Genomic DNA, 23,035 nt, shown 5'->3' with positions numbered 1-23,035 from the left:
GGGGTGTCAGTCACTGGGCTCAGACTGTGACAGCATAGGGTCATGCGGTGCATGATTTATACACAGAAGTGATTCCCACCACTTCCCCGGCATGGTTTGTCTCTTCTGGGTGTTCCCCTCGCCTGCAGGGGGCGCTTGTCTTCTTGTATCTTCATGTGGTCTGCTTGGTCACTGTCTATTCTGGAAAACCTTTCTTCTAAGAGTTTAAGCCATATATTTGAAGTTAATGAATCTTTTAAATATCTTCTGTCTAAGCACAGGGGTCTGGGAGAGAGGCTCGGCTGTAACCAGTCACAGGGAACGGGTTGCCTCTTTGGGTATGCATGCACAAGGTGCAAGCACCTATGTGTAGGTAAAACACCCGTACACAAAAAATAAAGGTAAAATGAAATACAGCTAGGAACTAGAAACTTAACATGTAAACCGTTCTGTCGCACAGCCTGTAACTGGTAACACCTCCTCACCCCCATCACCACATACACACTGTTTGAGAAGCTGAAGGGAAAGGAGTAGGGGACTGGGGTACAGTTCAGTGGTACAGTGCTTGCCTAGTATGCTAAGGCTTAGGTTCATCTCAGTATCGCCAGGGAGAACAGGAAGAAGTGAAAAGAGAACTATAGTGTGGGAGTCACGCTCAGGGTGAGTAATGTGCTCACCACGCAGGCCCGAGGACCCGAGTTCAGATCCTCCGCACCGCATAGAAGCCGGCATGGCGGTGTGCTGGCCATGGTGCAGTGGTACAGACAATTCCATTCCTGTTCCTGCCCCGATAGTCTTGTCGGTAACGGTGAGCTGTAGGGTCAGAGAAAGACCCTGCCTCAGAAAATACTGAGATGGAGAAGCAGTTGAGGCCAAGACAGCTTGATGTCAGCCTTTGGCCTCCATACGTGCTTACACACACAGAAGTGGATAAAGAGGAATCAGTACTGCAAGAGAAAGAATACTGATTGACTGTGAATGATGAAAGCTTGTGTGTGTGTGTGGTGTGTGTCTGTGTGTGGTGTGCTATGAGTCTCTCTCTGTGTGTGTGTGTGTGTGTGTGTGGTGTGCTGTTAGAGTGTGTGTGTGTGTGTCAGTAGTGTGTGTGTGTAGTGCGTGTCTGTAGTGAGTGTGTATAGTGTGCTATGAGTCACAGTGTCTGTGGTGTGTGTGTGTGTGTGTGTGTGTGTGTGTGTGTAGTGAGTGTATAGTGTGCTGTGAGTCACAGTGTCTGTGGTGTGTGTGTGTGTGTGTGTGTGTAGTGAGTGTGTATAGTGTGCTGTGTCACAGTGTGTGTGGTGTGTATAGTGTGCTGTGAGTCACAGAGTATGTGTCTACTGTCTTCTTTCCATAGCATAGGAAATGCTGCCTTTGTTCTTAGACCACCCAGAAGCCAGACGTTTCCTGACTTGTTGCTGTCTAGGTAGAGCTGGATCCAGACCTTTAGACCGAAGTCCCTATGGGCAAAGCCCCTAGACTTTGGCGATTGGGTTTTTGTGTTATGGAAAGCGGGAGATTAGAAACGTTTCCTTGGCAGTCAGAGTGTTCTTTTTAGCTTTAACATTCGCAGTCAGAAAGCGAGCACACTGAATGTTCTAACTCTCTGGGAGTAAAGACACAGCCACATTTTGGAACACATTTGTTAGGGAGCGTTTCAGACGTAAAGGTAGTAAGATTGCTACACTGAGCTCTCAGTTCGTACGTCCTGGCACAGCAGTTGGGTGAGTTTGGGAATGCCTTATCTGCCCCTTTATTCCCCTCAAAGCAAATCTCTCAAACATTTAAGATGTGCTGCTTCAAAACACAGTTTCTCACCTAACCGATTCCCCATTGTAGCTTCCCGATCACTTCCGAGTGTCACTTGACTACTGGTTGGTGCCTCCGAGAGTCCACATGAAGACATTTGTTCTACACACGTTGAGCACACAAAGCTATGCTGGAGAGTGACTTCTCTTGCCTTTGCCTTTTGTACTCAAGGGTTTCGGGTTCCAACAGAGAGTGTACACATTGAGTTGAATTCCATGGAGTATATGGCACAGATTTGGTGCCTGGTCTTCAGAAGTCATCTTTTTTTCTATGTGTTTATCCTCATGTTCATAAAAGGGCCGAAACTTCCCAAGAAATATGTAAACTAAATAAAGCCGTGGAAGTACACGGGGCTTGTTTCAGAGTGCATTAGGACTGTGGGCAATCTTGTCCATGTGCAATTCTGACTCATGAGGCCGTTTTCGGGTCACAGCTCACACACAAAGTTGATACACCATTTTGATGAACACCTGGTTTGGTCAAATATTTTTATAGTCTGCAGGAATGCTGCTATTGGGAGCTATCAGATTTTAAATGCAACCGTTTGATAGCATTTGAAATACAGTGGTCTTTTATTCGCTAACACTTTGTCTCTCTCAATAGGTATAAATGACCAAGGACTGTACAGAGTTGTGGGGGTGAGTTCAAAGGTCCAGAGACTTCTGAGTATGTTGATGGGTATGCCTTTTTAATCATTTTTCCATGCATTAATTGTTTGTGCTCATTGATTTTGCAACTTAATATTTCAGAGTTATGTGTGTACTTAGGACTACAGCTTCTCTTGTACCACCTGCTTGGGTGGCTGTGTCCTCAGCGGAGTATCCACATCCCTGGGACTTAGGAAGCAAAGAGGCAGGAGAATGCCTCTCACAGTGGAGTGGGAGCCAGGCCTTTCCTCTGCAGGGTTTTCAGACTGTCTGTCCAGAGTCCTGAGGGTACATTTGGTTAAACGCGTTCACTGGGACCTGCTCACTTTTATAGTTTCCCATCCTGTCACTTGTCAGGGAGGCTCTGCCCTGGGGACCCATTGTTTCGGTTCTCACGAGACCCCATCTGTGCAGATAACACAGTGTTCCTTGGCAGCAAAGCCTGGAGGGCGTCAGGAGTGGATTCATTCTGTGGCCCCAAACACTGTGTGAATGACACAGCATTTTGCCTTACCTGCTGCTGTCAGTTCCCTGCAACCTGGCCCAGAGCAGGCTGCCCTTGAGGGATGGTCCTAGCTCCTCAGCCTGGAGGGCCTGGCTAACCAATCTGTCCTTTTGGCCTTGTTACTTAAGAATCTGTTTGATATCTCACTCTAATTAGTCAACACCCAGGATGCCCCCAGGTATTGGGGGGGGGGGGGATTTATTTGAATCCGTTTGTCTGAGAAGCTCACTTTTGAAAGTGTAAACTAAGACAAACAAAACCAAGCCACAGGTTTTGGGTAGTGCTGCTTTTTAGTGTGAACCAGACTTTCATGAGCAAGCATGTTTCAAGCGGTGGAGCACAGGAACAGTTCGTCGCTTTGCTGGAATATATTCACTTTCGTGGGCTGTTTACATTTTCTGCCTCTGCTTTAACTTGGGTGTGCAATTCTGGCAGACATATTTTCCTTCTTACCATTAGTGGGCTCCAGATTAAATAGTCAGGTTGCCAGTGGTCTGGGAGCAGCTGGAGAATTTAATGGGAATACAGCATCTGCTTGTACTTAATTTTAAAATTAGAAACACTAACTTGGTGTTACAGTGCTTAAGATTGGATGATGATGTTATCAGAATACACTTAAGCAAAAAGGCAGACTTTGGAGTAAATCAGCCAAAGCAGCCCTGGCTTTATCTGATCGCTACTTTGATCACACTCAAGGGAGCTTCAAACACAGGTATTTCTGTACTTACCACAAAGTGTTAAATTGTGTTGAAATGTGTTGTTAATCTCACAGAAGTTTGCATGTACAGCCCTGTTTAACTCCCATAGGAGTTGCTCTGCCCTTGGGGAAAAAAAGTCCCAAGACAGCCTTCAACTCACTAAGTATTTTAAAATTGCAAAGCCCTCATAAGTTCGTGACTTGGAAGGAGCTGGGGGTCGGCTCAGCAGTGTTTGCAGTCCACGCATAAAGACCTGAGTTTAGTTCCTACATACAAGTAATGACTTGTCATTCCAGTGCTGGGGTTTCGGGAAAGACAGGAAGGCCCGGGGGCTTGCTGGGCCTTCCTGTCTTCCTGGGTCTAGCCCACAGTGAGCTCAGGGTTCCGTTCTTTAAAAAAAAAAAAAAAAAAAAAGCTACAGACAAAGATGCTTAATATCAACCTCTGACCCCTGTATGTGCATCTGTAAGCACATGTCCGAACACACACATACAAGTAGACATGTGCATAAACACAGACACCTAGAAAACTGCCTTTTCTCTGTGTCAGAGAAGTCCAGACACATTTGCATTAGGACATTATTCAGTTGCTGGCGGGGAACATGGCTTGTTCTCAGTAACACTGAGCAAACAGGAAGTCAGAGAATTGGCACAAAGATATTAACTTTCGACTTCCTCATTAAATCATTCAGTTAAGAGGGTCGGCAGTGTGGATTTTGTTAATCTGTAGTAACTACTGTGTTAGTTTGTTACTAATGGAAACCTTAGCTTTTGACAGAATAGATGTCCTCACTGTTTGCTGGTCAAGCTAGAGCTTTCTTAAGGTATTCCTTTCATCTGACAAGGTATTCAATATTCAGTGACTGTGCGCACACATCTGCAGATACTCTCACTAACTTGTGTTTACCTCGTGTAAGGTTATATCCTAAAGGAGGCAGGGCATGGGCATGCCATATACTTTATTTCTTTTTAAAGCCAACCAGTGTCTTCTGGGGATTCTCAAAAGTAATGCATTCATTTCAAATTTGTAATTTTTCCAGAGCACATTTTATTGATAATGGATTTTTTTCATGAAAAATGAAAACTAATTGAATTTTTAAGCATCTTGGAAAAACCATTTTATGTTTTTAGAAGAGGTATATATTTACTTGAGACCTGTTTAGATAGTATAAAAAAAAGATTGCCATTTTAACATGAACTTTTATCATTTCCATTTCAAATGTCTTAAGTACTCTTCAGACACTCAGATGGCAAAGTTTGTAGTGATTCCCAAGGCCTGTTCCGCGTCATCTTTTACACGTTACCCTCGATACCTTCCTTCCTGTGATGGTGCCCCCTTTCCCATTTAAGATTAGAATAGGTAAGAATTTCTCTCCATGCCCTTTACTCTCTGTCCCTGTGCCCTAGGATTCTCCTCCACTCCCTCTCCTTCCAGATCCCTTTCTCATGCTCTCTCTCCTTCCTCTTGTCCCCACAGGAGATGTCAGGAGACACTTTCTCCCCCTTCCACCTCCCCCACAGGTCCAGGAGAAACCTGTGCCAGCAGGGGCTGTCTTCTGTTTCTAGCTGCCCTTGAGTCTTCCTTGCACCCTCTGAGTGACTGCTCTCCTGGGGAGAAGCCACCTTCCTTTTTCCTTGCTCTCTGTAGGTCAGGACACATACAGTTGGGGAGAAAGTGTTTTTTCTTTTTCTCTTTTTAAAATATTAAGAACATGTAGCTGACGAGGACGGCAAAGAGACATAGCAGGTGTCGCCTCTTGGGCATTCAGTGGCGGTTCTTAGTGGGATAGGAATGTGAAGATGAGTTACCCGCTAGGAGTAGGTATGAGGTAGAGGTACCCTGTAGTCTTCCTTCTTCCCACACTAGAACAAAACCTGAGCAGAGCAGGGGAAACCTGGCGAAAACGTGCTCTTAGAATATCTGCTCTACTGGGCTTTGTTATTTAAAAGCTTGGTTTACAAAAGACTGGGTGGTTTTATTAAGCCTTTTAGACGCAGACCTTGTAGAAGACAAAAATTTAATTTAAAATATTTTCTTGTTTACTCTGTTGGACTGTTCTCTTAGAGCAGAGGGAAGTGAGCACTGCTGCTGGAGACGATTTGAGGTGATAAAGCATTGTTCATACAACACTCCGACTTTCTGCTTTTTCAACTCTTCAAAGGAAAAAAGAAAGGCCGAAGTCCATGGTGGCTCGGGTAGTGACTCCCAGTTAGTCAGGCTTCGCAGAGAGCATGGGGCACACACCTCCCGCTGCAAAGCAGTGACCAGTCATGCAAGAAGGAAACATTTGTACAGTAATAAAATGCCAGGTCTTTGGTTCTGTGCTTGTTAGCTTAGATTTTCAAGGAATGCATTATGTTGTTCTTTGGTCGGGGAAGAAACACAAGTCTCCTCTCTTGTGGTGGAACACATGTCCTGAATGAACACTCTAAACATATTTTAGGTGTGAATCCTAAATAAATCAACAAATTCCACCTAGCCCTCTGATTGCAGAGGACTGCCAGGGATGATTGAGCTATTTGAAAACAGTGAGCATTTAATAGAGGATTAATTACATAGACATAGTCCTTAACTTCTGAAGTGACAGCTGCCTTTGTTCTGTGAACTTAGAAGGATGACTTATTTTTCCATAGAAAGAATATGAATCTCAAAATACAGAATGATAGTTTGGTAGAAACTGGAAATAAAAGAGTTCCTTTAGAGCCTCATAGATTTTAAAATGGTGATTTGCTTGTAACAGTTTTATTGAAAATGTTATCTGACTAGTATGTTAAAGTGAGATTTTAAATAATTGACTTAATGAGAGGCAGAATATTCAGTTTAATTGGTTGGCAAAGCTGTTAGAACAGAATTATTTAGTCCTACTTACAAAGGATTGCATCTTTAATCAGAGTGCTTAATTTGATTTCTTGAATGTATCTGTGGCTTGTCTGACAGGCTCCGTAACACGTGCGTTCTGGATTGTGGGGACTGATCTAAATGCATCCGGTCCCTGTCTCCACTGTAGTTCATTGTGATTGCTGTCAGCTGCTGAAATTAAGAAATGCTGCCTCTCTGGCCCTCTCGCCCCTTCTCCTCCCCGTCTTTCCACATGCTCATGGCTAGCCTCTACTTCTCTACGCTCTCTCCCTGCTTTTCTCGGTCTCTACTACACTCTCAGCTCCCCTCCCCATGCCCCAAATAAACTCTAGTTTATGTTTTAAAAAAATGCTAGAGTGCCCGGGAAGCCCCCAGACCTCTGAGTCATCAGCTTCATATATGTGGTATTGCGGTGTAAAATAACCATCACTTCCTGCTTGATTTTCAGAAGATTTGGGTTCAGCATGGAACAGTTGTTCCTTTGTGGCCATGCCCATGCCTACAGCTCTTCAGACATCGGCCACAGCTGGCGCAGTGGTCCCCACTGGACAGCCTTTCCTTTTAGTGTTCTTTTTAAAAAGGAAGTAGCAGCAAGGTACCGTTATCTCTGCAGAAGCACATCTGGAAACAGCCAGTTCTTTATTTTTCCCTGAGGCATTGCTCAGGAGTGAGGGAGGAGTCTCTTCTGCAAGCTGTTCACACTCTCCTGCCTGTTAGATTTATAGTGATGGCTAGGAATGCCTCTTCCTTTGGGGTGAGCACCACCATGAATGTCCTTCCTTGTAATGCCCTGGCTGTGGCAGTGGTGCATTTTAAATAATGGATGTGAGATCTGCCCACGTCCTAGATCTGTTAGGACTCACACTAGTTCACAGGAACGTTGACTGTGCTGAGATCTCCTTGGTACAGACTCGGATCTGAAACAGGTGGATTTGGGACTCCCTTGCTTGGAGTGATCTGCTGGTCCAAGCTTGTAGACCATTAAAGCTCAGCTGTGGGATCCCTAGGCTGCCGGCCATGCCGGTGTGCTGGGCGTGCTGGCCACTTGTATATCCACACAAGCTGCCGGCCATGCCGGTGTGCTGGGCGTGCTGGCCACTTGTATATCCACACAAGGATAGCAGTGTACTTAGTGTTTGCCTTTCCTACAGTTCCCTTCCCCCTGTCTTTTGTTCTGCTTGTTCTTACACACCCCCACACCCACACCCTTAGGGATTTTTGGGGAGGGGGGCAAGGTTTTTCTAAGTACAACTGGCTATCTTAGAATTAATTAGCTCTGTAGATCAGGCTGGCCTTGAACTCAGAGATCTGCTTGCCTCTTCAGGCATTAAAGGTGTGCTGGGATTAAAGGTCCACCACTGCACAGCTATATACCTTTCCTTTAGAGCACTAGCTAGTTCTAAAAAGAAAGAAAAATCTGGAAACAAAGCATCAGTAACGCAGACCCAGGACAAAGAAAGCCGGTTTAGTAGAGAGTGGATGCAGAGGAGTCCCCGGATGGCTTGGAGTGAAGGCTTATCCATAGACATGTTAATGCAGTGACAGGTATATTAATGCATTTACATTGTAGGACATTAAAATTAGATTAACCCTTAAGTTGTTGGGTTTCTGTTCTGGTTGATGATGTGTTAACCTGCAGAGAATCATGGTAAGGAATACAAACAAGACTTAGAATGTGAGACCAGACTAGCTCCTCGCTCTTCCACTGACACGCTGCCTTTACCATCCTTTTACCTTACTGGTGATCGTGTTTTCTCCTGGAATGCTCAGGACGGAGTAATAGTACCAGTGGAGACAAGCTGCAAGCCCTCAGCTGCAAGCCCTCAGCTGCAAGCCCTCAGCTGCAAGCCCCCAGCTGCAAGCCCCCAGCTGCAAGCCCCCAGCTGCAAGCCCCCAGCTGCAAGCCCCCAGCTGCAAGCCCCCAGCTGCAAGCCCCCAGCTGCAAGCCCCCAGCTGCAAGCCCCCAGCTGCAAGCCCCCAGCTGCAAGCCCCCAGCTGCAAGCCCTCAGCTGCAAGCCCCCCCACACTCTGCTGCTGAGCGGCAGCTTCATTTCCCACACGCTGCCCTGTTGAAATTCACACTTCGTCTCAATTCTCCTCACCTACTTACGTCTCAGATCCTTTTGTCGAAGATGTTCTAAAGTCCTAGAGTTATCTACGAATAGCTTTTGCTATGATTAAAGATTGCATACAATACTTTCCTTAAGAAACTGTTTTTTTGGCCACTTAACATGGGAAGTTTTGTGTTCTAGTTGGATCTCTGGATGGTCAGATCATTAACTTTCTTTTCCTTGCTGTTCACCAGATGTAAAAATGTGCAATGAGCTGGACCTGGAGAATTCCACCGATTGGGAAGTGAAGACAGTAACAAGTGCCTTGAAGCAGTATCTGAGGTGAGCTGTCACACCAGGCGCCCATTCCACAGAAGTGGCAGTAGTTGTGTTGACACTTACTGACACTCGAAGTCTCCGAGGTACCCAATAAAGTTCCAGAAAGTGAGTCCAGGAGTGATGAGCAGTATCTTCATCACTGTTCTGTTGCTGAAGAGACGCTATGGCCAAGGCAACTTACAAAGGAAGGCATTCAATCGAGGGCTTACTTACAGAACCAGTTAGTCCATGATGAGTATGGTGAGAAGCATGGCAGGTGTGGGGGGGTGGTGGCAGGCAGCAGGCAGGCAGCGGACAGGCAGGCAGCAGGCAGGCAGCAGGCAGGCAGCAGGCAGCAGGCAGGCAGCAGGCAGGCAGCAGGCAGCAGGCAGGCAGCAGGCAGGCAGCGGACAAGCAGGCAGGCAGCGGACAAGCAGGCAGCAGGCAGGCAGCAGGCAGGCAGCAGGCAGCAGGCAGGCAGCAGGCAGGCAGGCAGGCAGGCAGGCGGCAGGCAGGCAGGCGGCAGGCAGGCAGCAGGCAGGCAGCAGGCAGGCAGGCAGGCAGCAGGCAGGCAGGCGGCAGGCAGGCGAGCAGGTACTTCAACAGTAGCTAAGAGCTCACATCTTATCTGTAAGTTGAAGACAGACAGACACACACACACACACACACACACACACACAGAGACAGAGAGAGAGAGAGAGAGAGTGTGTTCACGTGTGTGTCTGAATGGCATTTTGAACCCTCAGAGTCCTAAGCCTACACCTTTTAGCCTTCCCAAACAGCTCCATTAGCTGAGCCTGTGGCGCCATTTTCATTGAAGCCACCACGAGCTCCACTGCTAAGCAGACTGCAGCAGAAGAGCATGGGTCCCGGAGAAGGTGCAGAACACTTCCATTGTACACTCTGTAGCAGTAAGGAGGCTACTTATTAAATACGTTGAGTCTTTTATTTATGTTTTAAACTAAAAGGAAGACTTTTATTTCACCATTTTGAACAAAAAAGTATAATACATAAAAGTATTTAAAAGTTTACTTGTTGAGGTTTTTAAGACGTTTTCAGGCATGTTTATTACGGAAGAGAACATAGGGCTGGGATGAGAAAGCATGGTTTTATTTCTCCAGTTTCCTGAAGAGAACATCAGGGTGGCACTTACAGCTGCACTTCCCTACGGGGGCTCTCTGAGCTTTGATGTTTCCATGGCAGAAAGGGTGATAGGGCAAATGTAGGGTGATTTCCTGTGTGATTTCATTGGCTTCCGTGAGTGCATGGGAGCCGAACTATGTTTTACCTCGTAGGTTTTGGAATGATGAGGCGTTTGAACCCGCGAGACCCCACGAGGGGAGCACGGCAGCAACTCTTGGCTTGCCGGGCTGCTCAGGCACCCCCACCTTCATTTCAGCCTTTACCTGACTATTTATAATACTAAAGAGACTTTCTGCAGATATATTACTGTACTAATACATACTTAAATGAATAATCTATTTAAAACAGAGAGACTTGTAAAAAAAAGGGTAACCAGAATGTACTAACTACGGCCATCAGCATCGGACCCCCTAGTGCCCCCCAGCCTGTGCTCACGGGATTTAGATGATAGTGGTAATTCATGTGGTGGCTGGCCTTTGAGTCTGATTTAAGGCCTACAATCCTGCCTGCCCCCTGGCGTTGGTGGTGTTTGTGGATGACTTTGGATGACTTTGAGCACTGTATATCTTCTGGAGTTACACAGCGTGTTCTCTAGCCTCTGTGTTTCCTGAACAATGCTTAGACCCATAGCTGAGGTTAGGGTCAGATCAGGTTGTATTTCATCAACTTATCTGGGTGGCCTGTCACAGTGGTGTCACTTCCTTCCTATTGTCTCATTCACCTTGTCACCACTGCTGCTTGTATTCTGAGTCTTACTAAACTTTGACATTGGGCTCAGCTATTCTTTACCAGCATTTGAGCATTTCATTTAAATATATTTCTCATTCTTAAATTATTGTATACTTGTTACCCTTAGTTGTTTCGGGGGGAAAAAATAAAGCGACACATGCGTGTAGTATCTGTTTGCCATCCGTGTGGCTGTGGTGAGATGTGGGTGGGAATGAGTGAGACCTGTGGGGTTTGGACATAAGTTCCCTGGAGTTAGGTGTCCTGTGAGTGTCCATTGTAGTGCGCCACCTGTCACTGAAGGACTCGTGCAGGGTTTTCGGCTAGAGGTGGCTGGCTGTCGGCAGGATACCTGATGATCTCTTCGTACCTTCTCTGATTTATTTACCTTAATTGTGTGGGGTGTTTTCCCTCACGTGTGCCCGTGTGCCACGCATGCACTGTCTGTGGAGGTCAGACGGCATCAGATCCCTTTGGACCTGGAGTTCAGGAGGATTCTTACCTGTCACGTGGGTCCCAGGAACTGATCCTGGGTCTGCTGGAAGCACAGTTGGTAATCTTGATGCCTAAGCCATCTCCGCAGCCCTGCATACTTTTCAATTGTCACAGGTTGGGGAGGAAGTCTTACTGACCTCTGTAGTAGGGGTGGAGGGAGCTCTTAGTCCCTCCTTCCTTTGTAAAGAATTATTTGATCTTGTATGTAGTATAGGCATTCTTCAGTGGCACTGCAGTTGAGAACTCCTCTGTGAGATGGGCAAAGGAGAAGGGTAGACGGGATACGAATAGAAATGGTTGGTCTGCTCCACTCCTGCAGCTGGCCTTGGATCCACCACAGTAGATTGACACGTTATTCCTCGTGTAGATAAATTGTCCAAATGACAGTTATTGATGGAAAACTTGAGACTGAACATGGACTTCCTGCTTCTCACCTCTAGGGTTCTTTCCTTTTCCTTGTAGGGGAGTTAACTTGGTCGGATTAGAGGGCCGTATTCACACTTTGCATTGGCCTGGCTCCCAGCCCTCCATGCTGTTTCCCCTCTGGCGGTGTGTGGTTTTAATCACCAGTGGTGTGTTCATTGCCGGTTTCCCATCGTCAGGCAGCACTGAACAGGTTGAGGTTTCTAGTGGAGGTAACTTCAGGTGTGGAAATCGGGATGGATTCTTGGAGAAAGAAACACCGGCTTGGGTAAATATTACAATTTACATCCTCCAACAGATCCGACAGGTGGCGAGAGGCGGCTTAAATGCCTGCCGGGTGGGAAGCTCTGAGGTGCTGCAGCTCAGCGTAGTAAGGCGTGGATGGAGAACTTGTCCCTAACATTAATGGTATTTGTTTATTATGCAGTATTCCCGGTGACATGTGACACTGAGACAGACATTCAGTTTTGTTGGAGAAGAAATACCCTCCTTGGAGTTGCTCTGTGCTCCGTTTTCTTTTCCTTTGACCTAGCACCCAGACTTTTCTTCTGTGAAAATGGAGACTTTGCCTTCCTCTGCTGCTTCTGCTCTCTTGCTCCTGAGAACTGACTTCCTGCTGTCTGTCTCCCGCTGGAGGCGGTGATGTCATGGGCGCACGCCTGCTTGGCTTGTGACTGTTGGAAAGGGACCATCACCCGAGCTGTGTGCTGGAAACCTGTCTGCAAACATTGTTTTATATAGCTTTGTTTTTTCAATAGATTTTCTTTAAGGATCTCACATGCGCATTTGTGTTCTTTCACAGACTTTGGGATGGTGGATACCTTTTACAGCTCTTGAAGCATACTTGATTGGATAACAAGCCTGTCCATCACCCTTCTAAACTTCCTTGGGCTGCTTTTGGCATTTCTTCCCTCATCATGGCCATCCCTAGGGAGCCGTTTCCGTCTTCTTGCCATAATTTGCATTATTATGATCTTTATAAGTGGAATTGGTCAGTGGGTACTTCTAAAACTTATTTTGACTTGGAATAATTGGAATAATTGTTGTGGCATGTTGAGATCTATTGATCTATTGAGTGCATTTGGGTGGGTTGTACCTCTTGGCTGCTGTACACAAACTGCTTAAATACCTGTGGATAAATCTTTTGAGACAAAGATTTTCATTTCTTTTGGATGAATCCTAGTGGGCAAATGCCTGGGCCATGTGGGAGGTATATGCTTAGCTGTTTGGAAACTGATTGGCTTTTCAAATGTGACCCAGTTTGTGGTGTTCCCACCAACAGTATACACGAGTCCTGCTTCCTCTGCGACCTCTAAATGAGGTCACCTTTCTTATTTCAGTCACTATGGTAAATTGTTCTTTCAGTGTGAGCATCCTCAGTGTCCAAAACTTTCTTGGTGTGTGAGCAATTCTCTACCCGTGTGTATTTATTCCTAGTGAAGTGTCTGCCAATGTCTTTTCCCTTGTTAGTTTTTCATACATCTTAGAAAAAAAGCCCCTTTTCACATGTTCAAGTATAAATCTTCATCTCTCCCTATTTCTCTTACACACACACACACACACACACACACACACACACACACACACACACACAGCAGAGGTTGACTTTGGGTGTCACTGCATTATGTCTTGAGACGGTGTTCCATTGAACTTAGAGCGTATTGATCAGCACTTGGTAGAAGGATTCTCACGCCTCTGCCTCCACAAACTGAACGATACCTGTGTAGCACCACACGCAGCTTTTGATATGGCTGCCCGTGTCCCAAACACTTTCCCCACTGAAACATCTCTTCTGCCTCTCCACTTTTATTTGACTTTTAAGTTAACAAAGACGTGTTTCCTAGCCCAGAATATGGTTTCTCTTACAGACCCAGTTTTTCGTTTGCAGTATCTGTTATGCTTTGTCTGTTTGGGCAGATGGTCACTAAGGTAAAGGATGTGCACTTGGGTGAGGGAAGTGGGAGTTTTGTTCAAACATTGTTTCCTGGCTGATTTCTTTTCAACCTGTTCTGCCAGAGGTGAAGAGGGAGATTCAAATCTGGGCCTGCAGTTGTGGGTTTTCCTGCTCCAGGCACTCTTTGTCAGGTTTCACTCATGTGTTTTAAGCTCTGTTGCTTGATCTATAAGTGAGCATTTGGTTTGTTCTGGGTGAGGCAACTCTTTTTATAATTGTGGAACAGCCTTCCTTATCTGTGGCACTATTTGTTGCATTTGTGTGTGTGTGTGTGTGTGTGTGTGTGTGTGTGTGTGTGTGTGTGCGCGCGCACGCGCTCAGAGTGCCCTGCCCAGGCAGTTGGGCACACTGACACTTGTTCTCTGGGGGTTATGCAGTTAACAACCATGGCCTGTCAAAGACATATTAGCACATTAACAGGACTGACTGAAGCTCCGCATTGTGCTGTTTGCAAAATGCGGTTTGCAGAAAACTAAAGGCTGTGTGTTTACATTGCTATCATTCTGATTTTATCTTCTATTCATAGCCAGAGACTACAAAACCACCTTTTTAAAATTAGTGTTTCCTCTTTATCAGTGGGCTATAACCCCTTACTACAATTCCTCATGTTATGGTGACCCTCAGCCATAAACTTTTCATAGCTGCTTTATAACTAACTTTGCTGCTGTTAGGAATCATAATGTGACTGTCTGATACCCAACCCCAAGGGGGTTGGAAACCACTGGTCGGTATGGATTTAGGCATAAAAAATAAAAAGTTATTTTAATAGAAATATCAAGAGGAGAGGCCTTGTTTTTGTTTCTTTAATATTTTCTGTGTCTTCTTTAGATATCAGTATTTTAAAGATGACATTCAAAACTCTGCCCACATTGCTTAACTCCTATGTAAAGCTAGGCATTCATAAAGGTGCTTCCCAAGATTAGGTATGAAGCCTGGTGTGTGCTTAGACCTGGTAGGAACGTGTGGTTGACTAAGAATCAACAGTGTCTAGGGGAAATAACAGTTATCTTGTTGATATGTAAAGGTACTGATTGGACAGGGAGAACTGGCACGCTGGCTCAGAAATGCACAGGACGTTCAATACCCTCTTTGATACACTTGTGGGTAGATTTAGAGATGATGTCTGCCTTTGGTAATTGGGCTGTGTTTTTTCCCTCTTTTCTAGGAGTCTTCCAGAGCCTCTCATGACTTATGAGTTACACAGAGACTTCATTGTTCCAGCCAGTAAGTATTATGTGGGTATACCAAGACTCAGATTTGTGGTTGGTGGTGTGCACACATTAAATATTTCCACATGAAAATTTAACTTAATGGTTTTGCCGTCTGTGTTAAAAGGAGAGATCATTTTAGACTTCAGTTCCTCCTTTTGAAAGTTTGGAAACTTGGTAACAGATCAGCCATAGGCATCAGCGCTCACCCATTACTCTTTGCCAGATGTGTCAGGCCACAGCAGATCCTCGACTCCGGAAACGGGTTCTGTCAGCATTAGTTTCTTCCACTACAGATGCGTAGTAGTGACCTGAGCACACTGCTGCAGAGCCGGGCACAGTGCTGCAGAGAAGTGCTCACTGCTGCAGAGCCGGGCGCAGTGCTGCAGAGCCGGGCGCAGTGCTGCAGTACGGAACAGCATTCAGCTGCAGGGTGTGGGAGAGAAGTCGGGTTTGGAGATGCTGTAGTCAGTCTAGAGATGGTTTCACTTACAGAGATACTTAAATGGACATTGCAGACAGGATTATTAGGAGATAATGCCACATGCCCAGACTTCTTGATATGAATATAGGATGCAGTGCTTGAATGAAGGCCCATAGCTGGTGAACTTAAACTTGAGGTTTGGTGTTTTCTGGCTGTACTGGAGTATCTGTTTGTGCCAGCACTGTGTATCGGCAGTGTGGGTTGCCTGCTGCACACAGACCGGCTGTGTTCTCTTTCACTTAGCTTGGCTTTTGCCCTTAGTTCGTACTGTTTAATTGCTCTTCTGAAGGATCTCAGGTAATCAAGAAGTAAGGACGTTGAGGCCGAGACATATTAAGTAACTGCCAGATGGTACAGACCCTTATGTAAAGTTAGAACTGAAGTCCTGACTAGATTTTGCAGCATTGGCTTTCATAGGTACCCTGACAGTGGGTGGGATTGCGCCTCCACGCCCTGTGCACTGACAGTAGCTGCTTTTGTTACCCCCCCCCCCCCCCCCCCAGCCCTTGGATCCGTTTTACGGTTTAATCTGTTGAAAAACTTAGAGCAATCCCATTGGGTCCTGTACCACTGTCGACTGAACATGGCTCTAAATGTTACCTTCTTGTGAGGTCCCGGCCCCAGACTGAATGAGATTCCTAATCTTTTACAGAGAATCAGTGTGTTGGCCACATCACTCTACACACAGAAAGGCCGGCCAGAATACAGTTGTGTTCAGAATTATTCCGAAAGAGAGGCGCGTATGATCTAGGAAGTGGGGAGGCTTTCTTGCCAAGAACACAAGCAAATGCTTAGTTGTTTTGATTTCTTCCCTGTGGCATTTTTGGCAAACAAAAGAAAGAAATTAAATTTAGTTGGAGGACAGTTTCAGGTTGTCCGTTTTCAAGCCTGGAAAAAGTTGAAGTGTGCCAGCATGCATGGAGAATTCTTTGCATTCTGGAGAAAGAATGATTATGAAATGAAGTTTTAAATCACTAAAACTTACTGTCATGACAGTTCGTGTGACTAACAGTGGAGTGTTCAGAATCCTGATGCCAAATGTCTGTTACCAGATGAGGAAGTTCCTACGCATCAGGAGGCAGTGAAGCCGGAGATGTGGGCTTTGCTGGCTTATCTGTCTGTGCTGCCAAGAATGGACACAGGCAAGAGGCTGAGCCACATGCTGGGTCAGAGCTCAGTGCTTAGCTCCTGATGTGCCTTGCTGTAACAGTTCGCGTGTGGTTTTAACTACAGTTCCACTGTAAAGGAATACTGTACTTCACATGTCACCGGCATGGACTTGTACCTGAGTATACTTGTAGTTGGAGGGGCGGACTCTAATCTGGTTTAATGAGAAACTTAATGGGTTTGTCTACTTAGGAGTCTGTGTTCAGGGCAGTTTGGTGCCTCATTTCCTTTCTTATGAGTACCTCTCTCTGCACCTGGGGAAGAGCATGGGAGGAGCTCCTTGGGTATTGCACATGTACGTGGAAGTACTGAATGCAGTTGCAGAATTCAGATGGGTCTCATTCAGAAGGAGCCTCCTTTTCAGTGCTGGTAAACTGGGCTTGTGGGTAAACTGTCATTTTCCACTGGAAACAACACAGCTCACCTTGTTCCTTGTCTGCAGCTCAGTTGGTGGCGAAATTGACCCTAGGCAACCAGCCTCTGTCGTCGCTGCCCCTCACATACATGGCAGCTGGCGTTGTTTCTACCTCGTCTGCGGTGTTGAGAACGCTGCTTCTCTCCTTCACTGCGGGCTCCTGGCTCCGTCAGTTTCTTCCATTGCTTTATTTTCTATCTCTTTCTTTCAAGCATGTGAGTTTATAATACAAAGATAAGACTTTGGTTTTACGTTTTAACTACAAAGTGTATATCCTTTTCCCCCCCTTTATTGTAAAAGAAAAACTGAACTGTTAGTATGGAAACATGTGAGAGGCATTTTTCAATTTCAGAATTGAAAGCCTTAAACTCTTAGCCACATTCATTTGGTTTTACTTAAAGAACTAAAAGCATCTATCCATGAGAACTGATACTTTTTAGGGTAGAAACCTACAAGCCACACATGTCTTGAATTGTTTGCACAAGAATTGAAAGGATTGTGTCAGCCTGTGCCAAGCTGATAGCATCTCCCTGGAAGCCTCCCAGTTGCCTTTGAGATGGTGTAGTCCACGCTCTGTAGCCTACAGTCGTGACCTGTCGGTGGTGAGCATGGACTCATCCTGCTGGGTTGGACTCATACAGGACTTAGAATGAGATAGACAGCTTCGTCCTTGGTGCCCGGTGTTGCTCAAACTAGAATATTTATATTTCTGTATTGTGCATGTGCTTTCTGTAGTCTGGTTACTTGTGCAGGACACCAAGTAACCACACCATTTCTGATGAGAGACAACTAACTTAGGATCCAGGGTGTGACATTTGCACAACCTTACATTCCCTCTAGTTGGGACACACAAGAGGAAGGGTGCAGCAGCGTTGCTAGAGTACAGGGGTTGAATGTGCAATGTCTTCTGTATCCTGTAGCGGGGTGAGTTCATTTTACGGTGGGTGAGGTCCTCAGGAGGACCACAGTCATTTTTGGATGGTTACTGAGGCTGGTGTATCCCACAGGAAAGGTTACTGCTTGTAACTTCCTTACATTACAATAGTGTTGACACATGTCCTTTACATACTAAAATAATTTAACCCTGTCTGCCTGCGTGTTTTTGTTAGGGTTTAGCAAGCTTGCATACACTCCAACCTCTGTTGTAAGTAAACAGACTCAGAAGTGTGATGATGCTTTTTTTCCCCTATCATAGCAAACACATTAAGGAATTTCGTACATGATAATTAAGTATCCTAGATAAAATGATACATCTTTATTCTTTGTCAGCTGATGTCAGTGAAAATACTACAAGATGCATGTAGACTGAGTAGTGGAAAGTAATTTAATTTAGCAAAATTTTGGAGGTAGAACATTTTAGTGCATGGAAGTGCCTGTTAACAGAAGGCTGTGATGTCAGACAGTATGAACGCTTAAAAAGCAGACAGGAAAAGACAGGTATGTGCGTGAGAGAGACAGAGACAGTCGGAGAGAGAGACAGAAAGATAAGGAGGTAGATTTAGTCAACTGTAGCAGGGTCCTGGGACAAGGAACTTGAGACATAGAAGTCTCTACTCTTTTTCTCAAATGGCTTTGAAATGTAGTTCATGGTTAGACATGAGGAATGCCATCACTAGAGGGCAGACTAGCTTATGTTCCAAATAACAAATGGAACATTACTGTAGGAAGCCGCTGATCTGTACCAGGGGCCTCAAGGCTCACGGTTTCCATAACAAAGCCTTCAGAGTTTTAAATGTTTGACAGGAAAATTGATCTTTGACAGTTAGTCTTCGTTTCAGTGGAGCCTATGACGATGACTTCAGAGTTTCGGATTTCAATTTGTTATTTAAAAATCAAAGCATCCAGTTGAGATTATGTTCTTCTTCCTAATAATCTTCTTCAACATTATGCAGTCACCTTAATTGACATAGATTTTTATATAAAGCCTTTGTAATCAATGGTTCTTTTGCTTCTGCTATTTTGATGTTGGACACTTGAGGCCTCTTGTGTCCTGCACGGCTAGCTAGTTCCTAGCTACAAATTCTGGTCCTTTTTTATACACTAAGAATCTGTAGGAAGCTATATGCTCTCCCAGCACGCTCAGAAGTCAGAGTACCGTGCTAGCCCTTCCTGCCCTATGTCTCTGGACCCTCCCAGCACCATCTGCTGTAGGGACTCCCTGTCTCTAAACTTCTTCCCTTTATTTCCACCTCACCCTGGCACTCCCTTGCCAGCTCGTATGTGGCTTTTTTCCCCCTTCTCTTGGTTAGGTATAGTAAATGCACACTTTTCCTTCAGTCAGAATGCATTATCATACACCATCAAAATAAGGCATGAACTCAGTTTAGAACCACCCCTTTCTGAGTGTCTCAATGATGTAACTTGATCATAAAGCTTTGGGGGAGATGCACTTGAGCTAAAAGAATCCCGTTGTTGATATTGGGCTTGTGTTTTCTGGTGGATTGCCAAAGACTGAGAGTGTCGTGTGAGCTTTGAGCTGACCAGAAAGGGTGTTGGTCAGGGGGCTGGCTACGGGAGCTGCCTGTGTTAACAACCCTTGAAAGGCTCGCATGGGGAAAGGCATAGCCCACATGTACATGAGGCAGTGAGGGAGTTACCAGAAAGGTGGAGGGACATTCTGACCTGAACAGTGGTGACAAAGACACTTGAACTTTCTTAAAAAGTTGTCCACAATGATTGAATCTATTCTTTTATCAGCTCCTAAACTGTTACAATCATAGTGTGGGGCTGGAGAGATGGCTCAGTGGTTAAGAGCACTGCCTGCTCTTCCAAAGGTCCTGAGTTCAATTCCCAGCAACCACATGGTGGCTCACAACCTTCTGTAATGAGATCTGATGCCCTCTTCTGGTGTCTGAAGATAGCAACAGTGTACTTATAATAAATTTTAAAAAAAAATCTTAGAAAATCATAATGTGATTCTGAGTACTCCATTGACTACTTTTCTTTTCCTTCTTAAAGAAAGCGGCAGCCCGGAATCCCGTGTTAATGCCATCCACTTTTTGGTACACAAACTCCCAGAGAAGAATAAGGAGATGCTGGATATCTTGGTGAAGCATCTAACCAAGTGAGTGGTCCTCCCCATCACCTCTCCTGGAGCTGGGCTGTGGCATCCCCAGTCCCGAGGGGCTGGACCTGAGGACCAGGCTGACACTTGGCCTGCTGATGCCTGGAGTGGCTCAAAGCCAGTGTCAGCAGCTCCGGAAAGGAGAGGGCATTGACTGTCCACAGGGCGGAAGTAGGGTTGTGATCTGCTAGCACACTGGGCTGAGTTTTAATACGCCCCTTGGGTTCGTTTACTCTAGTAGTGGGTTCCTCCCTGCGTTACAGTCCTGTCTGAAAACAACTCCCACATCACTATACCTGTAGAATTTGGGTAAAGAACAGCTTTTGGAACCTGTGTTTTCTCTAAAGAAAACTGAGTGTCCTTTGAAAGTTCCACTGGACACACAGTTGGGCAGGATAAATGGTGGCTGTGCTCTGGGAGACTTATGGAGAAAAGAAACGGATGTCAGCTAGGTGGCAGAGAACAAGGTGTGTTATAACGATAGAGAACATCAGGAAGTCCTGAGTTGGGTGTAGGGCTGATGGGAGTTCCCGTCTGCTGTGCACACAGGCAGCGAGGGAGGGGGAGGGTGTGCTGATGGAGCAGACCTAACTGTTAGGAAGCTGCATGGAATCTTCTGGTAGCAAGGGGATGGTGATCTGAGGAAAGATGGGGTGTCCTCGGCTGCTTTTTTCGATGTTTGTGTGATTGTGGAGGAAGACCCACTTGTTGAGATGACAAGCAATATGACTTATGCTTGTGAAACAGGCTGTGATTAACTGGGGAGATTCCACTTTTATTTCCAATCACAGCTGCACAATTCTTTATATCTACATAAATCCACTTGTCTATTTAATATTGAGCAAATACATGTCAGAAATGAAGATGAAGCCGTTGAAAGGACGGCTGCTGAGACATGAGCTAGCAAACATGGGGTCTCTCCTCGGGACAACTTGACAGAACTGTCCTTCACTCTGGCAAGGTCCCTGGCTGAGCTAGTCTTCCATTCCTGTGACACGCATCTGAGAGAGAGGGCCGAGGTGAGGCGTTTGTCCTGGCTCACCGTCTTAGGGTCTTCAGTCAGCGTCTCAGTTGCTTAGGCATGAAGCGAGTCAGAATGTCCACATGGAAGAGCCTGGGACTGAGGAGACTGCCTACAGGAGAAGGAAGGAATGGGGGGAGCGGGGAGGGACAAACCAGCCTGTGTGTCCTGGCTGCTGTTTGGTTTGGGGTCACAGGCAGACACTGAAGACAGTTCATGTCTTCTGACTTTTTGTATGTTAAGGAAATACAGTTACAGAATATTGAATGTTCCGTTATTACCGCCATCCAACTAAGATTTTTTCCCCCCTTCCAATCAATATTAGTGTGTCAAGTCACTCGAAGCAGAATCTCATGACAGTGGCGAATTTAGGGGTGGTGTTTGGACCAACTCTGATGAGACCCCAGGAAGAGACTGTTGCCGCCATCATGGATTTGAAGTTTCAGAATATCGTCGTAGAAATCTTAATTGAGAACCATGAAAAGGTACCATTGTCTTTTCTTCTCTGATAGGACTTGTGAATTTGGACTCTTAACTTGTGGCCAGCTTTGTTCTTGGTCTGTTCCTGTCTTGTTGCTGTAAGTTTATTCCGGGAGGTTGACATTCGGTTGTCTTCTGTTGGAGTTCTGTGAATCTGATCCTTACCTGATCCTTACTTTGCTTCACTGAAGAAACGCTGCATCCAGATGCTAGTGAACACACGGTGCAGATGTGATCACAGACTGTTTGGTTTATTAATTCACTGACCATTTTCAGTCCTGTGTTTGGCTTTCCTTGGTTTTAAGTGTTAGTTGTGTGCCTCATGACCTTGGTTAAATGATGGCTTTTTAGCTCAGGGAAATAAAACAGTGAAGGGAAGTAACACGGAGCCAGGGACATGCTGATCACTCTTCTGTGGTGACAAAGTACCTGGTGCGGGGCAACTTAGAAGGAAGAGGGGCTTATGTTGGCTCCTGACTTGAGCGGTTTTTAGGAGGCAGTGAGTCGTGGTGACGCTGTGGAGTGGACGCGGAGGAGAGACCGGAAGGCGCACTTCTGCCTTGAGAAGCACGTGAGCATCGCTCCCCTAGAAGCTTGTGTCCCCTTTGCCTCTGGTTAGAGCTGCAGAGCTTCAGTCTGGAGCAGGGGCGAGGACTTGCTTCAGGTTGTAGACCCGAGTGTGGCTGTGTCTGGAGTGTAGTTTGCCCCATGGCTGTGTGTGTTCGGGATGTGCTGGCCGACCAGGGTCACTTAGGTTTCTGTGCCCAATGCTCAACCCCCGCCATTCCTCAGGACTGAGTTTCCTGTTCAGAGAAGCAGAGACAAGTGCTTAGGATTGAGCAAGGCACACCGTTACCTTAACAAGACATACAGTTGAACAAAAAAGCACTTTTGGGGGGGCAAGGTTCTTAGCCAAGTTCATAATTATGCCCCCCTCTTGTCCTAAGTCAGCTTGTTACCTGTGCTGCCAAATCTGGGCACTGGGGGAAGAATTTCTAGTTTAAAGTTATCTCTTTGGTGGCTGTTGTGTTGTTCAGGCAAGAGGTGACTTTAAAAAATACTCGAGACTCTTTGAAGACGTCCTAGAGGGCCCCACCTCTTCAGTTAGCTGGAGTTCATGGCCTTGCTAGCTCCCTGGGGCTGCCTGTAACACAGGGATGTGAGGACTGTAAAGACACGTGGTCGCTCATGTGTGTGCTAAAATAACGTAAAAATTGTAACATATGCCAAGCCTGTACGGGTACTGGGCAGAAGCGAGGAAACTGACAGGCCTGGCTGGGAGGAAGGCACCACCAGCTCTTAACTCAGCCTACGGTACTCTGTGGCTAGTTTTCTTAGTGATGTCTGTTTCTGCCGGATGTGCACAATGATACTCTGTATGTTTGTGCTACCTGTGCGGGCCACAGGGTACTCGTGGGCCATGGGGCAGTGGGAGACACACAGCAGACACACTTCCCCTCGGAGCTGCCTGTGCACATAGCTCTTCCTGGGCCCTTGTATTTGCTGTTTGTTGGAACGGTTTTAGTGCACGTAAATGTGGATTTATTCTGACTAGTTAAGCCTCATCCCCATACGTCAATTTTACGGATATG

At 45.9% G+C, this 23,035-nt stretch overlaps 1 protein-coding gene across 4 annotated transcripts in view; it reads left to right on the top strand.

Moving 5' to 3' along the window:
• The window catches only part of ARHGAP10 (Rho GTPase activating protein 10), a 226,039-nt gene that overhangs the window by 134,587 nt on the left and 68,417 nt on the right, over positions 1-23,035 (top strand). For all 4 annotated transcript variants that reach the window (XM_080937425.1, XM_080937427.1, XM_080937424.1 and 1 more), the window contains 5 exons: positions 2,389-2,463; positions 8,800-8,887; positions 14,770-14,828; positions 19,837-19,942; positions 21,289-21,448. In XM_080937425.1, coding sequence (XP_080793551.1) covers positions 2,389-2,463; positions 8,800-8,887; positions 14,770-14,828; positions 19,837-19,942; positions 21,289-21,448 — 488 coding nt within the window. The remainder of the gene's footprint in view (positions 1-2,388; positions 2,464-8,799; positions 8,888-14,769; positions 14,829-19,836; positions 19,943-21,288; positions 21,449-23,035) is intronic.

Source organism: Micromys minutus (assembly GCF_963924665.1).
Source record: "Micromys minutus genome assembly, chromosome: 24".
NCBI classification, from domain to species: Eukaryota; Metazoa; Chordata; class Mammalia; order Rodentia; family Muridae; genus Micromys; species Micromys minutus.
Note: the sequence above shows the minus strand (reverse complement) of the source record. Positions and strands in the feature narration are given on the sequence as shown.